General features: G+C 43.0%; 1 protein-coding gene across 4 annotated transcripts in view; it reads right to left on the reverse strand.

Moving 5' to 3' along the window:
* Positions 1 to 21,916, reverse strand: part of ADGRF5 (adhesion G protein-coupled receptor F5) — a 41,351-nt gene that overhangs the window by 16,826 nt on the left and 2,609 nt on the right. For 2 of the 4 annotated variants that reach the window (XM_068183267.1, XM_068183270.1), the window contains exons 2-9: positions 7,604 to 7,755; positions 6,349 to 6,492; positions 4,196 to 4,256; positions 3,464 to 3,628; positions 1,845 to 2,024; positions 1,347 to 1,474; positions 842 to 900; positions 34 to 176 (exon numbers count right to left, since the gene is read on the reverse strand). In XM_068183267.1, coding sequence (XP_068039368.1) covers positions 34 to 176; positions 842 to 900; positions 1,347 to 1,474; positions 1,845 to 2,024; positions 3,464 to 3,628; positions 4,196 to 4,256; positions 6,349 to 6,450 — 838 coding nt within the window. In that variant the 5' untranslated portion in view covers positions 6,451 to 6,492; positions 7,604 to 7,755. Of the gene's footprint in view, positions 1 to 33; positions 177 to 841; positions 901 to 1,346; positions 1,475 to 1,844; positions 2,025 to 3,463; positions 3,629 to 4,195; positions 4,257 to 6,348; positions 6,493 to 7,603; positions 7,756 to 18,074; positions 19,580 to 21,916 lie in introns of those variants that run through there. The other 2 variants (XM_068183268.1, XM_068183271.1) reach the window with 2 other exon arrangements.

Genomic DNA, 21,916 nt, shown 5'->3' on the forward strand with positions numbered 1-21,916 from the left:
GTTTAAGGAAAGTACTGAGAGCTTTACACTTACTAGTGATTACTCTTGTGAAGGTAAATTGGTTTAGCTGGTACGATGAGTCCAGAAACTGCGGTACAGCTCTGTTGGATTCTCCAACCTGAGTGAAGCTTGCTGCTCCTGTCCTTACTTCAAAGTTCACAAAAACACTTCCAGGGCTAAACAGATACAAGAATGAGATGAGTACCAGTATTAAATATCCTTGTATATTAGTGGTTTTCTGTGTTATGGTGACCCATCTTGCATGGATGGGAAGACCTCACAGGACTCTCCCTCTCTCCCTGTGGAGACTCCTCTTGGGACTCAAGACTTGCTCTGTTATACTAGAAAGTTGTGCTGCAGCTCTTCCCTAAAAAGAAACATCTTTATGTGACACCTTTCTTGTCTGATGTTTATTTCTAGTACTCTTTCCTTAGAAACCTAAAATGCAGCTGCATTTAAATATGTGTGGGCAGCAGCAATGTCTCTTTAATCCAAGGCTGTATCCAGAGTCAATGTACTATTCATCTTCCTCATGGTCTAGGAAGTGATGTTAGGTTTATTTGCATTCTTTTCCCTTTGGGTGGGGCTCAGTCTTTTCCATAAAAGACTATGCTCCAGATGGGGAATGATTGTGTTTCCTGGACTTTTACACAGTGATGAATTCTACCCAAAATCCCATTTCCATGTTCATACTTGGGCTTTGCTTTGCAGTGATTATTCTGTTATTCAGTGTGTGCATGCTGGGAGTGGGTTCTAGGCAGAGTGAATGTAACCTTTGCTGATTTGTGTCTCCTTGAGGAAGATTTGTGTCTTCCAGGAAAAAATTAAATTATTTACTTACTTAAAACCAGTTACTGTTGCCGATACAAAGCCTGGTAAACATCTGTAGCTGGCATTAAACTGTAAACAAAGACAGGTGAGATGGTGTAAGTCTTCTGTGTATTACTTCAGTCTGCTTAAAATAGGAAATTCTCCATTCCTGATGTGAATAAGGACATGTAGCATATCTCATGCAACAGACCTGGTACTCTCCTGGTGTCATGGAAGACATTTCTGTTCATGGTTTCATTCCATGTGTACCCACATGGATTTAGCTAGGACCAATAATAGGATTTTTTTTTCATGCTTTATATACAAAAGGTCCCTAAATACTTCCCAGTGTATTAAAATAAATGGGAATATTTTCATTGCCATCAATGGAGTCAGCTTTGCCCCAGGTGCAGCTCCCACTGCTGCACACTTCCCAGCTCCCCACAGAGATACTGACCACCCAGGCACCTGGGGTGAACACCACATTACTTAGGGGGCTCTCGGCCTTCAGAGATAAAAAAAAGTAAAGTAATTACTGCTTTTTCAAGGTCCACTTTGTATTTTTGGTATAACAGAGAGGAAGAATCCTTGAGATCGTCCTGGAAGTCTGAGTCAAGTCTGACTGACATATGCATTACAATGGGCTCTCCCATACCACATGACTCTGTAAGGAAAGATATAAAAATAAATGCAAAATAATCAGAAACAATGCTTATGAGGTGAAAATCTGTTGCAAATCTGATGAGATGAAACTTTCTTTGCTCAGCAAAAGCTGAAAGTTCCAAAGAGGCATGGGAGTGACTGCAGGAGCTGGAGCTCCAAATGCAACTAAATATCTGCAAGTGTTTGGGTCAAGGTGGGCCCATATCACAAGAAGAGCTTTAGACCATCTCTGCAGACTTTCCACATTCACAGGCTGTGTGGCTGCCAGCTCAGTCCTGATGTGCTTTTTCATCACACCTTTTATCACTATTCTGCCCTCTAGGCAGTGTGTGAGCTGAACAGCAATGAAGTTCTGCCCTGTGCCTCCTCACCTTCAGTCTGGGGTTCACAGTAGGGTCCATAGAAAGGCATTTTCTGCATGTAGCCACAGGGCAGGGCTGGTTCCAGGCTCAGAGAAGGGCAGGGCATCACATCACTGCACACCGTGCTCGGCCAGGCATATCCATTTTCACAGAAACAGCAGCTGCTATTCTCACCACTGGGCAGGCAGACTGGAGTCAGGCAGACAGAGAAATACCACGAGAATGGTAAATGGGGCACAGCTATTGCAAGATAAATATTTACCTTTCTGTGTCTTCATGACAGGGATCTCAAAAAGTTGCCCTTCTTGTGAGTCCACTTGAATGATGCCAAAATGATGATCTGACACCTTGCAAATTTTACTCTACTAATTGTAAATGACTAACAAGAAAAGGGAACCAGACTGGCACAGGGAAAAGTCTGATTCAGTTACTTTTAAGTAAGTGAATGGAGATGTGAAGTCTGATCCTAAAAATTTACCTGGCATACTGGCCAGGGTGCCATAATACTTTTCAGACTGGATATTTTTATGTCACCTGAGCTGAAAGCAAATGTATAGGCTTTTAAAGACTGTAAGAGCAAGATCATTCAGAGTCCCAATGCCTAATGAGGCATTCTGTTGTTCTGGTTGTTCTGTCCCCTGGCAGATGTTGTGTGAGAGAAGGCAGCATTATCATTAAGTGCTTTAAAGCACTAAAAAAACAGAAACCAACCAGAAAAATAAAAAAACCCCAACCAAACAAAAAACCCAAACCACAAACCCCCCCAACCAACCCAAAAACAAAACCACAAAAATAACTAACCAAACCAAACCAAATTAACAAATAAACAAAAAACCAAAAATCACCCCCCAACTGCCCCTCCAAAAAGAATAAAAAGGCAAAGCAGAGCATATCACTGTAACTTTTTCTGCTCTTAATGTGTCACTGGCAAAGTAAGATATTAACAAATTGATTTTCACACATTACATGTGATCCTGAAGGCCTTTATAAGATGTGTTTGCATGCTGTTTTGGGAACTGTTGAACACTTTCTTTCACTGCTTTATGGCTCAGTGATAAGGAGGTATCACATCTCTGCTGTTGTAAATGCTTGCTGTGTTTGTATATGCTCTGCTGTATTGCTCACGTGTGATGTTGCACAACCACAAGTCGTGTAATAAAACCTGTCGGATATCTTGCCCTGTAAGAATAGGTTAAGTGAGCTCTATCTCATGCAGCCTGTTTCTGTCAGGGTCAGAGTACAGCCTCCTACAGGCATCTACGTTCCAGATACAGGAGGGGGGAAGTAAACAGTCTGATAACGGCTGTCACAGCTTCCTGAAACTTGAAAGTAACTCAGACTGCTTGTTAACCAAACCGGAGCAAAATTCTTTGGCTCAGGCTTCCTCTGGCTTTGTCCCTTCCTTAGGAAAAGCATTCAGAGCTATTCCTAATGCCAACATTATATAAAGAGGAGTGGTGAGAGACAGATAAATATGCTGTTGTGTGCTACAGCTTCAGCTTTGCTGGGTCTTTCAGCAGAAGCAGAGATGGTTCAGTTTTGCTGATTCTGAAGCATGATGGGTTGCAAAAGTGGGCGACATCAAAACCCCACATTATCCAGAATAAACAAATCAATAACCAACCCACCTGTTGTAATGCTGATGTTTGAAACTGTTGTTTGTACATTTGAAATATTAATTGGAAGATGAATGTTTTTGAAATAATCTTTGATTTGCTCCAGATAAGATGAATCCTGCAGGCTTACTTCAATCTCAAAAGTATATTCCGGAAGGGGGAGGTCAAGAATAAGCACTGAAAGAGAAATAGAATGAGACTGCAAAGCTGTGTTTGAGAGTAAATTGCAAATTGATGGTCTCTAGCTTAGCATTTGGGGTCTTTGTTGCTATTTAATGGTAGCTTAGTGTGGCATTCTGCGTAGGGAATCTTCTTGCTTCCCACTCAGCAGATATTCTGCTTCTGTTCTGTCTGCTCCTTGTCTGACAAAAGCAGATTTCTTTGGTGTCAGAGCATAGGAAGCTGATACAAATATCATAATGTATTCATAGGAGAGCTGTCTCATCCCTTCTCTTCTTCGAGTCAGTAAGTTGATGGGTTGCCAACCACAGATTGAGCCATATAGGATTATCTTGTCTTTATCTCATCTCATGAGTTTTCTCACTTTATCCTTCTGATTCTGTTCCCCATTGCACTGAGGGAGAGTGAGCGAGTAGCACTGTGGTGCTTGACTGGGGTTAAACCACAACCACACCTCGTCCTTGATGTTCCCAGTTCAGTACATCAAGAGATGCTGTCCCTAACAGTGGTTTCACCCTGGGCCTACTAGAAACCTGCTCTGTTACCATACATTGGTGTACGTACTGTTTCGCTTCTGCCTTTGCATCTCTGGGTAGAAGTTTTCTTGCCCTAGTGTGCTGTCAATCTGTGGGGGGGAAAAGAAATGGTGAAGCTCCGTGACAATAACAAAGTGAAACTTCAGCTGCTGTTGTTGGCAAAAGAAATTAGTGAAGAAAATACTGACATAGATAATTTTTTTCTCACTAATCTTGGCCTGACCTCTTCAACCTCCCACCCCATCTTCCTCTTTAAACAGAAAATTTTTATCTTCCAAGCAGGGAAGGGTTAAGCACCCACTAAGGGATGTACTGAGTTTGCAGATGCTTCTTTGCGTAGCTCTGTAAGCCAACTCAGCTCAGGAGGATTTTTGTGTCTGAGCCTCAAGGCCTCTATGGGACTGACACAGTGCACTTAGTCCTGGGCCAGCCCAGGACTGCTTGCATAACCTGGCACTCAGCCTTTGAATCCAGAAATTGGACTTGATCACCTTTTGCTTTCCTCTTTGCTCTGAGCTCCCACCTCTGCAGCAGCAGAGCCAGCCTGAGCAGAAGAAGAAAGGGGATTGAAAAGCCTTGGCTCCAGCTCAGTTGCCAGGTCAGCTATTTTGGGGCCATCAGTAACACACAGCTGACCATGGCAGGGGTAGCACCATTTCACTATGGCTGGGTTTACACAGGCTGCAGCCAAATGAGATTCAGACTATCTTATCTTTTTTTAAATTGTGCCCTAAAAATACATTGGCACCATCTTTAGAAGGCTAAAGAACAGCAAAGACGCAGGCAGGAAATTTGCAGCTTTGCCAGTTTCTTGGTTCCTACTGAAACCTTTATTTACAGCAGGCTGAATAGCTTGGCAACTCTTGAGTTGTCTCTTTACATAAAGGAACCATCTGGTGTGTGATTAGAGCTGGGTTTTGTGTAACAGCTGTGCTGGGGTGGGGATCCCAAGGAGTGCTGGAACTTTATGCACTGCTGGAATGGTACCTTCATGTTAGAGGCTGGCTGCAGGAGTTACAGAAAGTGCCCTGTGACCTCCAGGTTTGGACTCAGTGGTTTCCTTTTTCAGTTATTCACCCAAACAACCGAAGGCTATTGCTAGGTTGCTAAATACTTCACATATTTCATATTTCACACCATTAAGTAATGACTCATCTGCAGGCTGTCCCATGACAGGCTGTCCTTAAAAAAAGAGGTGTTGCTTTTTTCATGAAAACTCGTAAGTGTTGAGATGAAGACAGCTTGAAAAAACAGATCAAATTAGATATTTGGCCATGGTTAGACATCTGCTGAAGTGCAGATGGGGTGCTGCAACCAGACATATCTTGGTTTGCTAAAGCAAGGGGTAGTCATAGAAAGAGCTTAAGGAGTTCCCACCTTTCTTGTCACAATTCCTTTCCTTTTTTTCATCTTTCTCAAAGAAGGAGGTTCTCCATTTGCTCTATCTTCCATAGAGAAGATAAAAGAAGTATTGTCTGGTCTAATACAAACTGTGATGACCAAGAGTTGGTAGATTTACCAGATTATATTTACTTTCATTTTGTTAGAACCTTGGTTTCTCCGTTCCTCTTTTGTCTTTTTTGTTAAGGAAAGATGTGCAGAAACTGTTTGGTAACAAACACATGTATAGGATGAAGCACAAAATGGCTTTCCATAATTCACACTGTTGGTGAAACAGAAAGGATCTGTGAGGATTATTGAAAAAGGGGGGAACTCAAGTAAAATCTCAGTTCATGGGCAACATCTAAACACAAATCACTCAGGAGTGGAGTTTTGGTCATGTGCACTTGTCCTGCTGTTGAGTCCTGTCATACCTGCAAACATGTCACTTCTAGATATATTTGGTTCCTCTCTCCTAGGAGGAGTGAATTCCATCCATGAACAGTGCCCACATATATGTTATGCAGACTTAGCTCCAGGGACAGCAACTGAAATCCCTTGCAGACCAACACAGTGATAAACAAGATGTGTTTTATTCATTGCCTTCTGGAGAGACTTTAAACTGAGAAACATGAAGAGCCCAGTTTTGGATTTCTCCATCTCATTTACACACTCTGGGTTCAGATTTCCCCCCAGTCTTATTCTGACTTCTTCCAAAGTTTTGTGGGTGTAAAGGAAAACATCAGGGTGATACAAGCAGAGACCCAGTGACAACCAGCAGGGATGGGGAAGGATACTCACTACATAGGAGAATGGATAGAAGTTTGAGCCCTGTGGTATCTGGCAGCAGGCTGAGACCAGCAGGAACAGGCAGTGGAGACCTGTAGTGGTTGAGGACGGCATTTTGCCTGGTGACTTTGCTGTGCAGCCTGAAGTCAGCTGTACCTACTCAAAATAGGAGAAAGAAATTGCTTGAAGAAAGCAGAGTTCTGAGCAGATTCCTATCAGGGACAAAGAAGGTGCTGAAAATCTGCCATGAGAAAAGCTGACTTTGGATCTTCAAATATCCCTCTTGGTGGTACTTGGGAAATGCACAGCCAGGAGATGAGGGAGCAATTAGGAATGTTGCTGCAAGTGAGGGCCTGTCCTGTTGCAGCAGGGAGAGCTCTGCTAGCGGCTGCATCCCACTCTGGAGAGGGTTGTAGCATCACCATGGGCTCAGGTACAGATGTCTGTGTGTTTGTTACCCCTTGGCTAGCAATGGACACAATGAAGAGTGGCATGTCCTGGAAATAATATGTGTTATCTTGAGGTTTTAGCAAACTTCTCCATTAATTGCACTGAAGTTAACAAATAAGTAAACTAGAATCTAAGGACCATGTCACAGAAGAATATAATGCGATGCCTGAAATCACTCACACACATACACACACCCCCACACCCCAATAGCATTTTCTACCTCAATACCTGAGCTAATTTAGTCACACAGCAGACTGGATGATGAAACATAAAGGGAGAGGTAAAACATTCATGGACTCTTATAACAAATGCTGACACATTTATGCAACCAAGGGGAATAGAGAAAGGGAGGTGAAGAATACATAAAAAATAAATATTTTGGTGTGAATATGCCCTTTCTTGTTATTCCTAACAAAGCACTTTCTTAGCTCCAGAATTAACAACTGGCCGAGAGCTACAGGAAAAGGCAGATCCCAAGAGGATTGTGAAAATCATATTAAGCACTGAGGAAAGACTCTGAGCATAATACTGAATAGTGCCTGAGTGGATAACATCACCCTGATTAAAATCATGAGCTTTTGTAAAATTACAATATTTTTTTCATTGAAAAGGCTGTTTATCCAAACTCAAGTTTTGCAAGGCAGTGAGTCACTAGGGAAAAGCAGAAAAATCAGCACCTCCTGAGATCAGTGGCTGGCTATTGCAACCAACTTATCAGAGCTGGTGCTCCCAGGCAGGCTGGGGCTTTGCTGGCACTTCCCTGCTCAGACAAGTCCAGGACAGAAAACAACAACATGAACATGATCTGTGGTCTCACCTCCTGAATTGGAAGAGGATGGTAAGGAGTTTATAGCCAAGCATGTACTTGATATCACCAAGGTGGATGCCCAGCAGGGATTTGTGACTTCTCTCACCAAATGTGGTTCTTAGAGAGATCCATCTGGAGGGGGACTTCACCTGGATGCTGACCTGGTTAAAAGATAGGAGGCAAAAGTAGGAATCAATTATTTTCTTTTCCAGTACACAGATGTTATCACCAGAGCTCTGCAGGAATGAGGTGTGAGCCTGTACCTTACTCTCTGTTCTCAAGTGAGGTGGAAAAGGCAGTGATCAGTGATGCAACACCATGGAAAATTTTACTTGATTGAGACCAACAAAAGCAAATTCTGCCTGTGAAGATCTGCATTGGGGTCACAGGAGACTCAGTGACTTGATCATGAAATTCAGAACTGATAAGTGTAAGGTAGAAAGAAATGATCATGACAGTGTGTATTCTGTGATGGACTCTGAACTGACAATTACCACTCAGAAATGGGATCTGAAGAAAATGTCAACTGAATTCTGAGATGCGATTAAAGAAGGAAAATTAATTTTAAGATATTTTAGGATAGTAATGGAGGGAAAAAACCAAAACTAAAACAAAATCCCAAACTCTCCAAACCAATATAAACAAAACAAAGAGTAAATCAAAACAAAATAAAATAAACAAAATAAAATAAACAAAGAAAGAAAAAAAACCAAACCCCTCTTTTATCTAGACATCTGAGCTAACACAGTATAGCTGCTCTTATACTCCTATACAAGAATAATCAGAAAGAAGGTCATCACAGTGATTCAGAATATCTTCCCCCCCACTCCAAAATCAATTAAAATAAAAGGTTGTTACAGGCTTTTTTTTAATCCAATCAATGAATGGCTAACAGAACTGGGGAGGGGGAAATATGTGGAGAAATTTTTTAGCTTCCTGGGCATGTCTGTCCAGAATTCTACAAAAGAGACTATTTTCCTATTTTAAAGACATCATCCACTTGTAATAAACTCAAGACTTCCATGGATCTGGCTGATCCCAAGATCACTATTGATTAAAGTGGATCATGAGGGAAACATTATAAGTTGTGACACAAGTTCCTGAGATAGTGACATGACAATAATTGAAGCACTAACTAAACAAAGGTTTCTGGTAGCTTTGTATATTCAGCATATTCTCACAACATATGGTAAAAAATTTAATCTGCAGAAAGAGTTTGTGTTACACTGGTAACAGGTTGATGAAGCAAATAATAGAAAGGCAAAAGGGTCATTAAACAAAATTTATGATGAGGGTAAACAACATCTGGCACAGTTTTGCATTTATCTTTAGCCCTGCTCCCCAACTTGCCTTCATATTCAAATGTTGTGGGTCAGCCTCTATTTTCAAACACATCTTTTGTGTAACTTTATACAGCTGACAGCAAACACCCGTTAATTGTGCATGTAAGACACCATATAGAGGACAACTAATGTAAATGAGAGCTGGGCTGCTACTCAGGCTTTGGTAGCTATTTGAAGCTCCAAAACATCCCAAGCCACTATCTAGAAAGCCAGAAAACCAACAAACAAGTTGCAAACGGGGAAAAGCATTAAATGTTCTTCTCAAGCAATGTGGCTGTTCTCCTTGTTCATTCAATTTCTCAATGAATAAAGTGTTGCTGTAAAACTTTTAGTGAGCAAATTCTCAAGTATCTGTCTGCCTTCAGTGGGCAAAGCACATGTGCAGACACATTCCTCATTTCTCATACAAACTGTCTCCTGGGAAACAATAAGTATATTCAACTCATAAAGACACAGAGAGCTAAAGAAGTCCAGATTTGCTACGAAATGCTCGTTCTCCACAGCACTCAGGCTGGAAAATATTGTTTAAAATTAATTCTAAAATGCAGAGGATTTCTAGAGGTAAATAACAAGGTCTTATTTTAACCCAGGACACAGGGGAGATACACAACCTTCTTTTTAATTTTTCTCTGAACTTCTCTTCATGAATGCTTTAAAATAATTACACCTTCTCTTGCAAATCCTCCCAGCACAACAGTCACCATCACACATGTTTTAGAAAATAAAGACAACACCCAGAGATTTAGTATGATTTACCTTCTCAGGTGGTTCAAAGAGAAGATCTTCTAATTAGATTCATCTTAAACATCATCTGCTTTCTACCATAGCCCAGACTGCTCTCTCAAAGAGAAATTAAACCACAGAAGTTTTATAATTAGTTGAACAAGTTATTACTGCCCAGAAAAGAAGTTGCCTTTAGAGCCTGCACTCAAATTTCAAGTGTGAGGCTGAGCAGATGTGCCACTGCAGAAAAGCCACAAGGCATTTTAAGAAGATATTTCCTGATACCATTCATCAGGTTGTACTCATTATTTCCCCCTGCACTGATCTGAGTCCCTCAGTGTCTTATCTGCAGCTAAGTGGACTAACTTGTTCTGCTGCTGTTACTCACCTTCTTTGTTCCAACAAAAGAGGGTGTTGAGGACTGAAAGCAGCAAAATTATATTTTGTAGCTATGGCAAAATAGCTGTGGGCTTTGACTTAAACTATAAAGGAGGAAACCCCTAAAATCTTCCTACCTGAGCTGGCAGCCTGCTTGCTGTGGGCTGGGCCTGGAAGGCTCTGTGGGGACGCATTTATGCCCTTGGAGAAGCTGTACAGACATGCAGACCTGTGGCTCTGATGGCTATGGGAATTCCCAGAAACCAGGGGAAATTCTGATGTGTTATGTATGTTTCTACATTGAACAATATGTGGAGCCAAGAACACACAAATAGGGGACATCTGTCCAAGTAACATTGGAACCTTTGTCTCTACAGTGTTTGATAACAATTGGTTTATCAATGGAATTTATTTCCACATCAGTGTATGAGGCAATGACTGACTGAGCTCTGTGGAAACCCCTGGGATTAAGCTCATGTTGTGGGGGAATTATTTTTTAAACACTGATTAATTCGAGAGACAGGTCTGTTTCCTTTTCTGCAAACCTGCTCACCTGCTGCTCCCTGCAATGTGGTGAGTCAGACCTCAGCTGTTTGCAGCAGTATTAAGGTGATTAAATTGGCATGACTGATGCCCTTGTTACCCTTACAGCATGTCTTTGTCTTCACTGTTGTGGTGGCATCGGTCTGATTTATTGCCCACCCAAGCTGGTTCAGGAAACTGAACAAGTAGACCGAGGCTACATCTACAGCACTTAATTCCACCACCTCTCTCTCTGCAGATTGGTTTTATTGATGGCCTTGTGCTGGTGCCTTCCAGATTCTTACTCAGTTTAACTCCCTGTCCCTGCAGAAAACTAAAGCAGCAATAAGGTGTCCAACTCACTTTCATCTGAGTCTGATCAGCTTAGAGAAGGTCCCAGTTAGTGCTAGAGCCAGAGCAAGGAGAGGAGCAGCTGAGTGGCCCCAAGCAGGGAAGGGAGATGGAACAAGGGTTGGCAGACAGGGCAGGAGGGTAAGGACAAGGAGGACCCCTTCCTTTCTGCCCTGACAAGCTGTTCAACACGAGTTCATGGTCTATCTCTACAGAAAAAAAACTGATCATTTTCTCCCAGAGTTGCTCCCTTGGCTGACTGCTTGTAGGTTTGAATGAGCAGCAGTGCCAGTGCAGAGGCTGAGATGAAGAGGAGGCAGAATTGGCTTAGGCTGAGTTACCTGTGCCTGTGGTGGAGTCACACTTTCCACATTGCCAGGCCTTGCCTGGAAAACCAGTCTGTGTTAAACCCACTTTCCCCAAACACTCTTTTTTTTCCTTTGCTTTTGTAGGTTTATTTGCTGTTTTTTTGGGGTTTTTTTTTGGCAGGGGAGGGGGGTGGGATTTGGGTGGGGTTTTTTTGGTGTGCAGTTAGTTTTTTTTTTTTTTTTGGTTTTTTTGGGTTGGGTTTTTTTTTTTTTTTTGTGTTTTTTTGCGATTTTAAGAAAGTGCATCCTGGGGTGTGAGAATGGGAAAGAATGTCAGCAAGGCTTTCTTAAAACAGGGTTTCTGCTCAAGGCTTACCATCAAACTGCAGCCTAAAGGTATGAGAAATCTTGGTTTTTATTTGCAGGAGAATGTGAAAATCATACAATGTCAGAGCATTAAGTATGTAATCTACTTGGTATGTGAGCACAGGGGATGTTCTGATCATCCTGATGTTTTTTCCTGTACTCATTCATCATGTACTGTCATGTCACCAGAAACTGTGAACTTCCTGGATTCTAAAGTCTCAACCTCACAACATTTTTATTTAAACATTTGAGTCTGCAACTAGTCTTCCCAGGCTCAAGAAAGCAAGAGGTGTGCTAGAGAACACTTGCTCTGAGCTAGAAGTGTTCATCCAAACCAAGGCAGAGCTACAGGGATCCTGTAATTCACTGGAAATGTGCTGTTGCAAAAGCACGTGAACACATTTCATCTGTCATGAAAGACAGACCAGGGTAAGGTTCCCACATAGCTGCACCCTGGGAAATACTGTTCAAAGATAAAGCAAATGGGGAAACAACTTAGAAATTAAGCTTTTACAGCTCACTTGACTAACCCATCCTCATTCCAGTCCTGGACATTCACACTTCAGTCTCGTCTCTAGAAATTAATCTCAGCAATTTGTGTAATCAAACCCCACTGTCAATTGTATCCAAATGCAGAAAAAAAGATGCCAGAACCTCTCAGAAACTGGATGCAGATTCTTACACCACCTGATCTTGAGTCTGAATTTTGTGTGTACAGACACCGAAAGCTGTGTTTTTAATGTGTCAGGACAGAGTGAATCCCAAGCATATTGGAGCTAATAGCTAGTTTACTTTGAGATAACAGTTTTTGGGGTGAATCTGCCAATGCCTGGGGCTTCATTTGTTATCTCTATCACATGACTTTAGATAGTTTTGCCCACCTCAGTCTTGATGAAATTATTCTGGAGGGAGTCCTAAGAAATTGCAACCTAAATTCACTCACTGTAACAATGTTGAAATATTATTAATTTTTTAGCAAATATTTGTAATTGGAGACCTGGGAGGTAACAGAAGTGCACTGTGTGATGCTGTTGATGTTTTGGCTGGAGCCCTGTGTCCGGATATTGCTGCATTGGAGAGCATCCAAAGGAGAGCCATGGGAATGCTAAGACAAGAGCATTGTATAACCTCAATGACAAGAGCCATAATCTCGTGAACAGGCTAAAGGTTGTTCAGATTATATAGGACAAGATTCAGGTATGGACACAATAAGAGTTTGTCCCTTGAAAAAGGACTGACATGGATGTTCACAGTGATATCTGGCTAAAGTCACACAATCTGAAGCAAAAGTAAATATGCTGGTGATTATGAAAAATACATAATTGTAACATTTAGAAGCATGAAATTAGGCTACCCAGGGTGGCTGCAAAATTTCCATCAGTAGAGGTTTTTAAGAACAGGCTATACAATTGCTGACATGGAGGAGAGGCTCTGATTCTGCTTCCATGTGAGCTTGTGGCAGTGGGTGATGGGTAGATTGTTTGCTGATCTCTTCCAATAACCTGTGTATCTCTACACTTTAACTCGTGCAATGAATGAATTCAAAGAGATTCAGAGGAGATATGCAAGAGCACAGATCTGTGTTCTCAGAGCTGTGTTTGGACTGACCAGAGCAATGATTGTTCCCTTGTGTATGGCTCTGGTGGGGCATCAAAAATCTTCTGTTCTGTTTGGGGCCCCTCATGACAGGAAGGCCACTGAGGGGCTGGAGCGTGTCCAGAGAAGAACAACAGAGATGGAAAAGGGTCTGGACCACATGCCTGGTGAGGAGTAGCTGAGGGAGCTGGCGGAGGCTCAGCCTGGAGAAAAGGAGGCTCAGGGGGGACCTTCTCACCCTCTACAACTCCCTGACAGGAAGGTGAAGCTTGGTGGAGGTCAGGCTCTGCTCCCAAGTAACAAACAACAGGACAAGAGGAAATGGCCTCAAATTGCTCCAGGGGAGGTTTATGTTAGACATTTAGAAAAAAATTATTCATGGAAGGGGTGGTCAAGCAGTGGAACAGGCTGCCCAGAGCAGTGTTGGAGTCAGCATCCCTGGAGGTATTTAAAAGATGTGTACATGTGGACTTGAGGGACATGTTTTAGTGGTGGATTAGGAGTGTTGGTTTAATGGTTGGACTCGTGACCTTAGAGTTCTTTTCCAATCTGTGATTCTACCTTAGACTGGTTTAGGAATTCCTTTCTTGACCTTTGTAGCACAATATTCTCACATGTTTAAGCACCGAGGAGGTAAACTGTACCTACAGCCTTATCAAGGGTTTCCCCAAAACAATATTTCCCGAGGAGGGCTATGGTTCACACCTTTTTCTACATCAGCTCACATTTTCCATCCTTGTTTGTGCAGTATTTATCTTTCCTTTTGACCTATGATTATGACTTTAGATTGCTCTATTCCTCTGTCAGCCTTCCCATGAATTGTTGATGACCTTTTTACATAGCCAAATAATCTACATGGAAAATGAAAATAATTTAGATCCAGCTATCTGAAGATCAGGCTCAAATCATACCATGACCATGCAGGATTTCCTGCAAGGAGAGAACAACTCTCTAGGACTCATGTTTGCAGGGCACAGTAGCTGAAATAGCAACTATTTAGCCGTAGGACTGAGAGCACAGAGAACACATTCTCCAGGCATTCCTAATACTCTGAGAGCAGCCAAAAGAAGTTTCTGTGAGCGTTTTTAACGCATTCTGGATGGTGCCAGCCAGCCCTGCAATGTTTTCCTAGCCCTTCTGGCACAGTTCACAGTTGGACTTACTGCTTGTCACTGGAGAACAGCAATCTGCCAGATCAGTGAGGGCATTCTTGCATGAATAAGCCTCAGCTGCCACAGTTACTGGCTAAGCATTATCTCAGGAAAGGGGAAAAGTGAGAAACAGCCTGGCACGTTTGGAGAGGCATGAACACTGCCCTGGTTGCTGACCAGCTGTACAGCTGACCCCTCTGAGAAGGTACCACACCAAAGCTGGACCTCTGGCCAGCCTGTCCCATGGGGCTGGGTGACAATACACCTGCACTTACAGCCACATCACTATGTCAGGACAGAAGGGGCATCTTTGGCAGGGAGGTGATGTCCACAGGATTCTTGGGGATGGTCCTGTGCACAGCCAGGAGCTGGACTCAATGATCCTTGTGGGTCCCTTCCAACTCAGCTTATACTGTGATTCTGTCATAGCTCATGGCTTCTGTGGCCTTGGCAGTGCAGCATGATACAGACACCTGGGTTCTACCAAAGCCAGAAATAACATGCTGTTGGCATTCTATATAATCCCTTGCAGTAGGGCTGCTTCTCTAGACATTCTCTCAGACCTGTGGCTCCTTACTTGGGTTCCTTTGCTCAGGTAACCTCTGTTCACTCAGAGGGACCTGGTCTATTCCACCTTACCCTTCTGTCTGACTCACCAACTCTGTCTCTTACAGTCAGACACATTTGTAAGCCTTTCTTATCCTGCCAGTCATGTATTTTTTCTAGAATCTTTCTGACAACATTTCTCATTTGATGTTAAGACTTAAGAAAAAGAAGATTTCCTGATTCTGGATGCATCTTAAGCACAATGTCCAGCTCCTAAGCTCCCCAGTACAAGAGAGACACACTGAAGGAAGCCCAGCAAAGGGCCATGAAGATGATTAAGAAGTTGGAGCATCTGTCATACCTGAAGAGGCTGAGAGAGCTGCTTAGCCTGGAAAAGGAAAGGCACAGGGGGATCATGTCTATGTATAAAAATAACCAATGAGGGGACCTAAAGATACATCCACCCAGGAGTGGCTTCTTTGGTAAGAGGTTATAAATGCAGAAGTGGAAACAAGCAGTTCTATTTTAGAAGACACAGAGTTATCCTTCCCTATGCAGCTATCCCACATACAAGTATTTTATTCCTGTTGGCTGTAACCTTTCTACATGCTGTGTCTGGGAAAGCTTCCCCTTTTGCACCAAAATGGAGATGAATACACCTTTGGCATCAGCAGGAAGAAGAAAACAAACAACCTTGCAGGCAAAACACATCTTCAACCAGCAGTTCTTTGTGAGGTGGGTATTAGTCCACAGCCTCAGATCTTGGCCCTCTGCTCTGGCTGTGAGACATGTCCTGGGTCACTGAGTCCAGGAGCTCCCTGTATGGTCGGGCAGACATATTCTGCTTTAAAGCCTCATTGTGAAAGCCCTCAACTCTGTGCTTTTTTCTCCTTTGTTCACACTAAGAGACCATTCTCCATCCTTTCTAATGGTCTCTGGTAGCTTAATGTCATGAACAGATTTGCCCTTGGCTGGATCCAAGGATTCTCTAGCCTGGTTGGTTCTTATCCAACAAGGGCTATAGCAGGGGCCCTTGGGAAGAGTTTTACAAAATGAAGTAAGTTTTCAGCAGCTCATCCTCAGAATGCTCTTTCTACTTCTGGCTATCAGAGCTACAGGGATTTCTGGAGGCAAAGGCATGTCATTGGTGTTTAACAGCCCTAATGGCCTAGTAAGCTGACTCAGATGAAGTAAATTACAAGAAAACCTATGAGAGTGTGCAGAATACATAATTTACAGAAGCAAGGAGGTCTGAATTCCTTTGCTTGCTTTGAATCTACCACTCATTAGGGTCAAGTTTGATCCTTAATTGTCAAACTAGATAGCGCAAATTTTTCCATGGCCTCATACCCCGTACGTCACTTTTACATTCTTCATCAGCTGTTGAGGATGAAGAGTCCTATGCCTTTGTAGCACAGCAGTCCTCCTGCCTCTTTGGTACTTTTTCTACATCTTTCCACTTTGGCTGTATTTTTTGGTAACATATTTAAGCTCTGTTACCCCTATGCCAGCATTTTCCTGTGGTTTAAACAACTCTGCCTCCCTCTAGGTATTTTGGATGAGGCCTATGGTGCTCTGAGATCTGTGGAGGTGAAAGATGCCTGGAGAGAGGAACCAGGAACTGCTACAGGTCAGAAGGTGTGAAGGGGGAGATCTGTGGCTGGCACAGAACAGTTTGACTCCATGGCTATCCAGTAGCCTGTAGCAGCTGAACCTCGGTTAGCATTTGCAAACAACTATGGAACATTTTCCCAGAGTCTTGAACCCTGGGGCTAAAGCCTTGTTTTCAGTGCCTGTCCAGTTTGTTATTCCTCAGCCACAAGAGAAGAGCTTTCCTTTCTTTGCATAAAGCATGACCTTTGGGTAGTACGTAATAAGTTGGATGATCAGACAATGTTTGTTTCAGACAGAAAACACACAATGACTTTAAGAAACACACACCCAGGCACAACAATATTTCATGGGAGAGTTGGCTGAAAGGGAAAGGGGGGACAAGGGAAGTTGCACTGACCTTAGATAACACATCTGAATGAGAACAAAAATAAAATAAACAGAAATTAATCAAGGACGCAAAACTGAACTGCTTGGTGATAAGGATTCAAACAGGCAATAAACAAGCTGTGGCATTCTTTCTTTGTGATGTTTGTGGAACTGTGTTATTCCAGCTCTGTGCCTAGCATGGTGCAGGGGGCTGAGTTTGATGGGATGCTCAAGGATCTCTCAGACATGAGCAGAGGTTTTGTTTTCTGCAGGAACAGAGGGGTAATTCTTATTTTTGTTGGTTTTGCGCAAACAGATGTCATGGCACTCATAAGTAAAGGGATGAATTTCCCCATGCCACATGGCACGTTAATATGCCAGACTGAAAACAGTGATAGCTGCAACCAAAGTGAAATGGCATTTAAGTCAGCACTTGACTGGAAAAAGAAAGCCCTGCCCAATTCTTGTCTTCTTCCTGGCAGTTCTTTCTCACTTCCACTCAGGTTTTTCTCTACTCCAGCTAAGGCCTCCTCCTTGACCTTCATGTTAGAGATTTGTAGAGAAGAAACAAAGAAAAAAGAAAAAAAGTGCTAGTCAATTAATTCCACCTTCCTATTTCAGCCCTTTGTATGCAGCTGGGTACCATGTGTTTGGAAAGACTGTGGAAAAGCACACACTAGCTCACCTCTGATGACTGGGATGGAAGAAGGAATGTACCCATGAACCTTCTCTTCTCCTTGTGCTTTTTGGAGCATCTGCGGTGGGCTGCAGGCCTAATACGCAGTGAGAGGTAACACAACAAGATATTTGAAGCTCAGCACTGTGGGAGTACTGGGGAAGGAGGAACTTGCCAGGTACTCCCATATCAATGTAGTGAAGAGTGAGGTCTAACAATATCCGTTGCAGTGGAATTTCCATGGGCTGCAGTGAGTTTTGGATTGGGTCCCTGAGTCAGGCCAGACATTGGTTACTTCTATAGACTAAAGTACTAGAAAGTCTGATGACTGCATGCTTCCTGCTCATTTCATTTTATTAACCTCTTGATTTCTTTCCTGTTATTACTGCAGCTGGCTGTGTAGGAAGCTCCTGTAAGTTGTGTAGGTGTCAGCCTTTTGGAGTTTGTACAATCGCGCTCTGGACAGAGGGTTTTTTCTGTCTGAGTGCCTGGCTTGTCACACCTAGCAACAAAAAGATGGAAGTACAAAATAGCACCCACCTTCTGCACATAGAATCATATAAATGGAGGGAAATCCCTCAAACCAGTGAAGGCAGGTCTCTGTTGTCCATATCCCTTAATTGCCTTTCTCTTATTATAAAGCCTGAGAGAAAAAAATAATTGTTTCTATTTTATTCCACTGATTTCACTTCCAGCCTTACTATTTTTGTACTGATCTGTCTTCCAGAGCACAGGAGAACTCAGAAAGGCTAAATAGTGCTACTATTTAACTTCTTGGAAGGCTGCACCTGTCTATAATGTTTTCAACATTGTCAGAACTCTTATACTTTCATCATTGGCACCAGGTGTGAGATCAAGCCACAGTATCATCAACACTGATGGAACTAGTTTGTTTTACTAATATTCAGAAGACTTTAATGAATAGTGGACTTTAGACATGTTTATCTTCAGACTGAGACCAGGGATGATCCAGACTTGTGAACCCCTGTGGTGCTTGTTGCGTTCACATGGCATAAAAATACAACAATGCAAAGACAAGTTAAACCTGATGGCAGGTTTGCCCATGAGATCAGCACCGAGAAATGGCATTTCTCCAGCCACAGGGTGCCTTTGGAGAGCTTAAACAAGCACCTGTCACGAGACAGATGTAGGTAGGGCCTGAGTAGGTGAACTGCTGAGGTCTCTTTCTGCCTAGCTGTAGGAGGCCTAGTCCACAGTTACCTGTTCCCTGTCTCAGCCAGTGCTAATGCCAAGGCTCACAGGAATCCTTCAAAGAACAGCATTGGCCAGGGGCTGTTCCCAGTCAGCAGCACAGCCTGAGCTCCTTGTTTAGGGAGAAAAGGAGAGTTCAGGCCCGTGGAGGTGAGCCGTGCCCTGACCGACGGCATCAGGGTTAACACACCCTGCCCTGCTGCTGTGACACTGTTTCTCCTAATTCTAGCACGGCCTAAAAGAAAATGCACATTTCAAGAACAGGAAGGTTCTCTCGCTCCCTTCCAGCTCCTTCCCTTCTCTCCCCCATCCCCCAGCTCAATGGGATGAAGTCGGTGCTGAATTTTGGTTGCATCTCCCACAAGAAGTTTCCTGAGGCCTTTGTGTTTCTCTCTGCTGACTCTACAGGCAATCTAGGCCTTACTTCAGTAGGAACCTCCTCTGCCTCCGCACCCTCGAAAGCACCAGCACTTACATTAGGGACAAGGGAAGCTTCCATTAGCTGCTGTCAGGTAGATTAAGCATTTGCAAAGTTTGGTACTATGATGCTGGAACAGTGCTGGAAGAACCATTGCAAGGCTGTCCAGAAACAAGGGGTTCAGGGAAAGAGCAGGCAGCTTTTAAAGCAGATTTTCAACAGTAACACAGAACATCTCCCCTAAAAGTACAGGCTGAGAGATCTGATGCTGTTCAGCCTCGAGAAGAGAAGACTCCGGGGAGGCCTTTGAGCTCCTTCCCGTACCTAAAGGGCCTACAAAAGGGCTGGAATGACAGGACAAGGCAGGGATGGCTTTAAACTATCAGAGGACATGTTTAGATCAATTATTAGGAAGAAATTCTTCCCTGTGAGGGTAATGCGGCCGTGGCACAGGTTGCCTAGAGAAACTGTGGCTACCAAATCCCTGGAAGTGTCCAAGACCAGGTTGGATGGGGCTTGGAACAACCTGGTTTAGTGAAAATTGTCCCTGCCCCTGGAAAAGGCTGGAATGAGATGAGCTTTAACATCCTTTCCAACCCAAAGCATTCTGTGATTCTATGATTTTACGTGCAGTGTGTCCTAAGTGCAATAAGGGACAGTGTTTATGAACAGCAGTTGAACCTTTTAAGCCATAGACTTGAAACAGGATGGATAACAAGAGGAAGGAAGGAAGTGCCATCAGTCCTGTTAAATTGCCAGAGACACTTGAGGCATGCACAGGCTCATCCGGGATCTCAGGCCTAGCATCAGCCAATCCAAATTTTAGGGATAATGTTGCAGGAATTTAAAGAATTTCTCTCTCAAGAAGGCACCATAAAACAATTTCAGGAGCAAGGGGCATTCTGTGAATAGCCTGTCATAAGGCATGTAGGGACATCTTTGGAATGAAGATGGCTTTCACACACTCCGTTTAATGGTCATGGAGGGCCAAGCCTGTGCTCACAGGATTGAGCCAAAGCAGGAACTCTAGTAGAGCTTTTCCTCTGTGCATGAACAATTGGGGGAAGCTCTGTCGTTTTGAGGAATTTCCGAAGACAGTAAATTACATACTTGATCACAGCTCTATTATGTTTTGAGGGAAGGCATTTGGAAATTAATATTTCATATTAAGATTTAAATAGGGCATGCATACAGCTCTGCTGCTCACAAGCACCCTCAAACCTCGCTACCACAGCATTCTCCATGCTGTTGAGGTGAGTTTAAGCAGACCCTGGGTTGGCAGCAGCTAACCTTGTAAGCAGACTCTGGCTATCTGTGTGCCTCAGTTCTCTGCTGCTAAACAAGGATGATATTTGCTGTCTCTGCTTCACAGGGTGCTTAGTGACACCCTGGGACAGGAAAAACCCATCAGTGACTGCAGTAATGACCTGATAAAGCAAAACTTGTGGAAGTACCTAGAAGGCAAATGAGATGTGGCTCCCTTTTCATCCAGAATGAAGGAATTCAATGCCAGGAGAAGGATATTAGATGACCTTTGAGGTCTTCCTGAAACAAGTATTACTTTGTGTAAATCAGCCAATGGAGGTGACACAAGGGAGTTTAAAGGTTCTTTTCCTGGCCTGGGAAAAAAAAAAACTGCTATTTATTCAAAAGTGGAAGGTGTCTAAAGGATGGGCTACATATCCTGTTGTTGCAGGTTAACCCTGGTCTGAAGCTAAACACCCACACAGGCACTCGTTTACTGCCCATCTGTCAGAGGGGTGGAGGAGAGAATAGGATGAGAAAAAGTATGAAAACTAGTGGATTGAGATAAATAAAGGTTAATAGGGAAAGAAAGAGGAAAGAAAAAAAAAAAAAGTGATGTGAAGGCAATCCTTCACTTCCTCCCAGAAGCAGATGTATATCCAGAAAATGTCCAAGCAATGGCAGGTTTGGAAGACAACCCTGACTTCCACAACTACTTTTTTTGTTGCTGAACATGATGTTATATGGTTTGAAACATCCTTTCTGTGAATTCAAGTCAGATTTCCCTGTTGTAATCTTTTCCAATCCTCATACCACTCACTAAAGAGTCGGTGGGAAGAAAGGGAAAGCCTTGATGCTCTGCAAGCACTGCTCAGCGATAGCCAAAACATCGGTACAGTGTCAACACTGTTTCAGCCACAAATCCAAACAAAGCACCTTATGAGGAAAGTTAATTCAATCCCAGCACACCCATCTTGTTTGGATTGCTTAGATGGGAATTATGATGCAGAGGGGGAGGGTTTTGGGACAGAATTCATTGCAGGCTTCCACAGGAATGAATTGAAGTTTGTAGAAAAGATATAAACTGTGTATAGACATGGTGGATTAAGGCTACAACATCCATGTCATGTCATGGAATGGCTGTGAGAGGGAAACTTCTTGCCGGCCACCATCAACAGCAGATAAGACCTTGGAATAGGCTGCAAATGTAGTCAAAAACTCCTTAACAAAGTCCACTAGTGCAGCATTATAACACGCAAATATAGCAGTGTAATTACTATACAACCTGCTACAGTGAATTGTCTGCTCTGCAGGAGCTAATCTTTTCTTAAAAAAGAACCCAACCAAACAAACGAGGAATCAATCATTCATCCAACAGAGAGAAACAAGCCATTGCAAATATTTTGCTGTCTCCCATTTTACCTGTTCCTGCACACCCACCTTGTGCATTCCATCTCATCCACATTCTTAATACAACCAGTTCAGGGCCACTATCACAGCCCCACAG

Source organism: Anomalospiza imberbis, chromosome 3 (assembly GCF_031753505.1).
Source record: "Anomalospiza imberbis isolate Cuckoo-Finch-1a 21T00152 chromosome 3, ASM3175350v1, whole genome shotgun sequence".
NCBI classification, from domain to species: Eukaryota; Metazoa; Chordata; class Aves; order Passeriformes; family Viduidae; genus Anomalospiza; species Anomalospiza imberbis.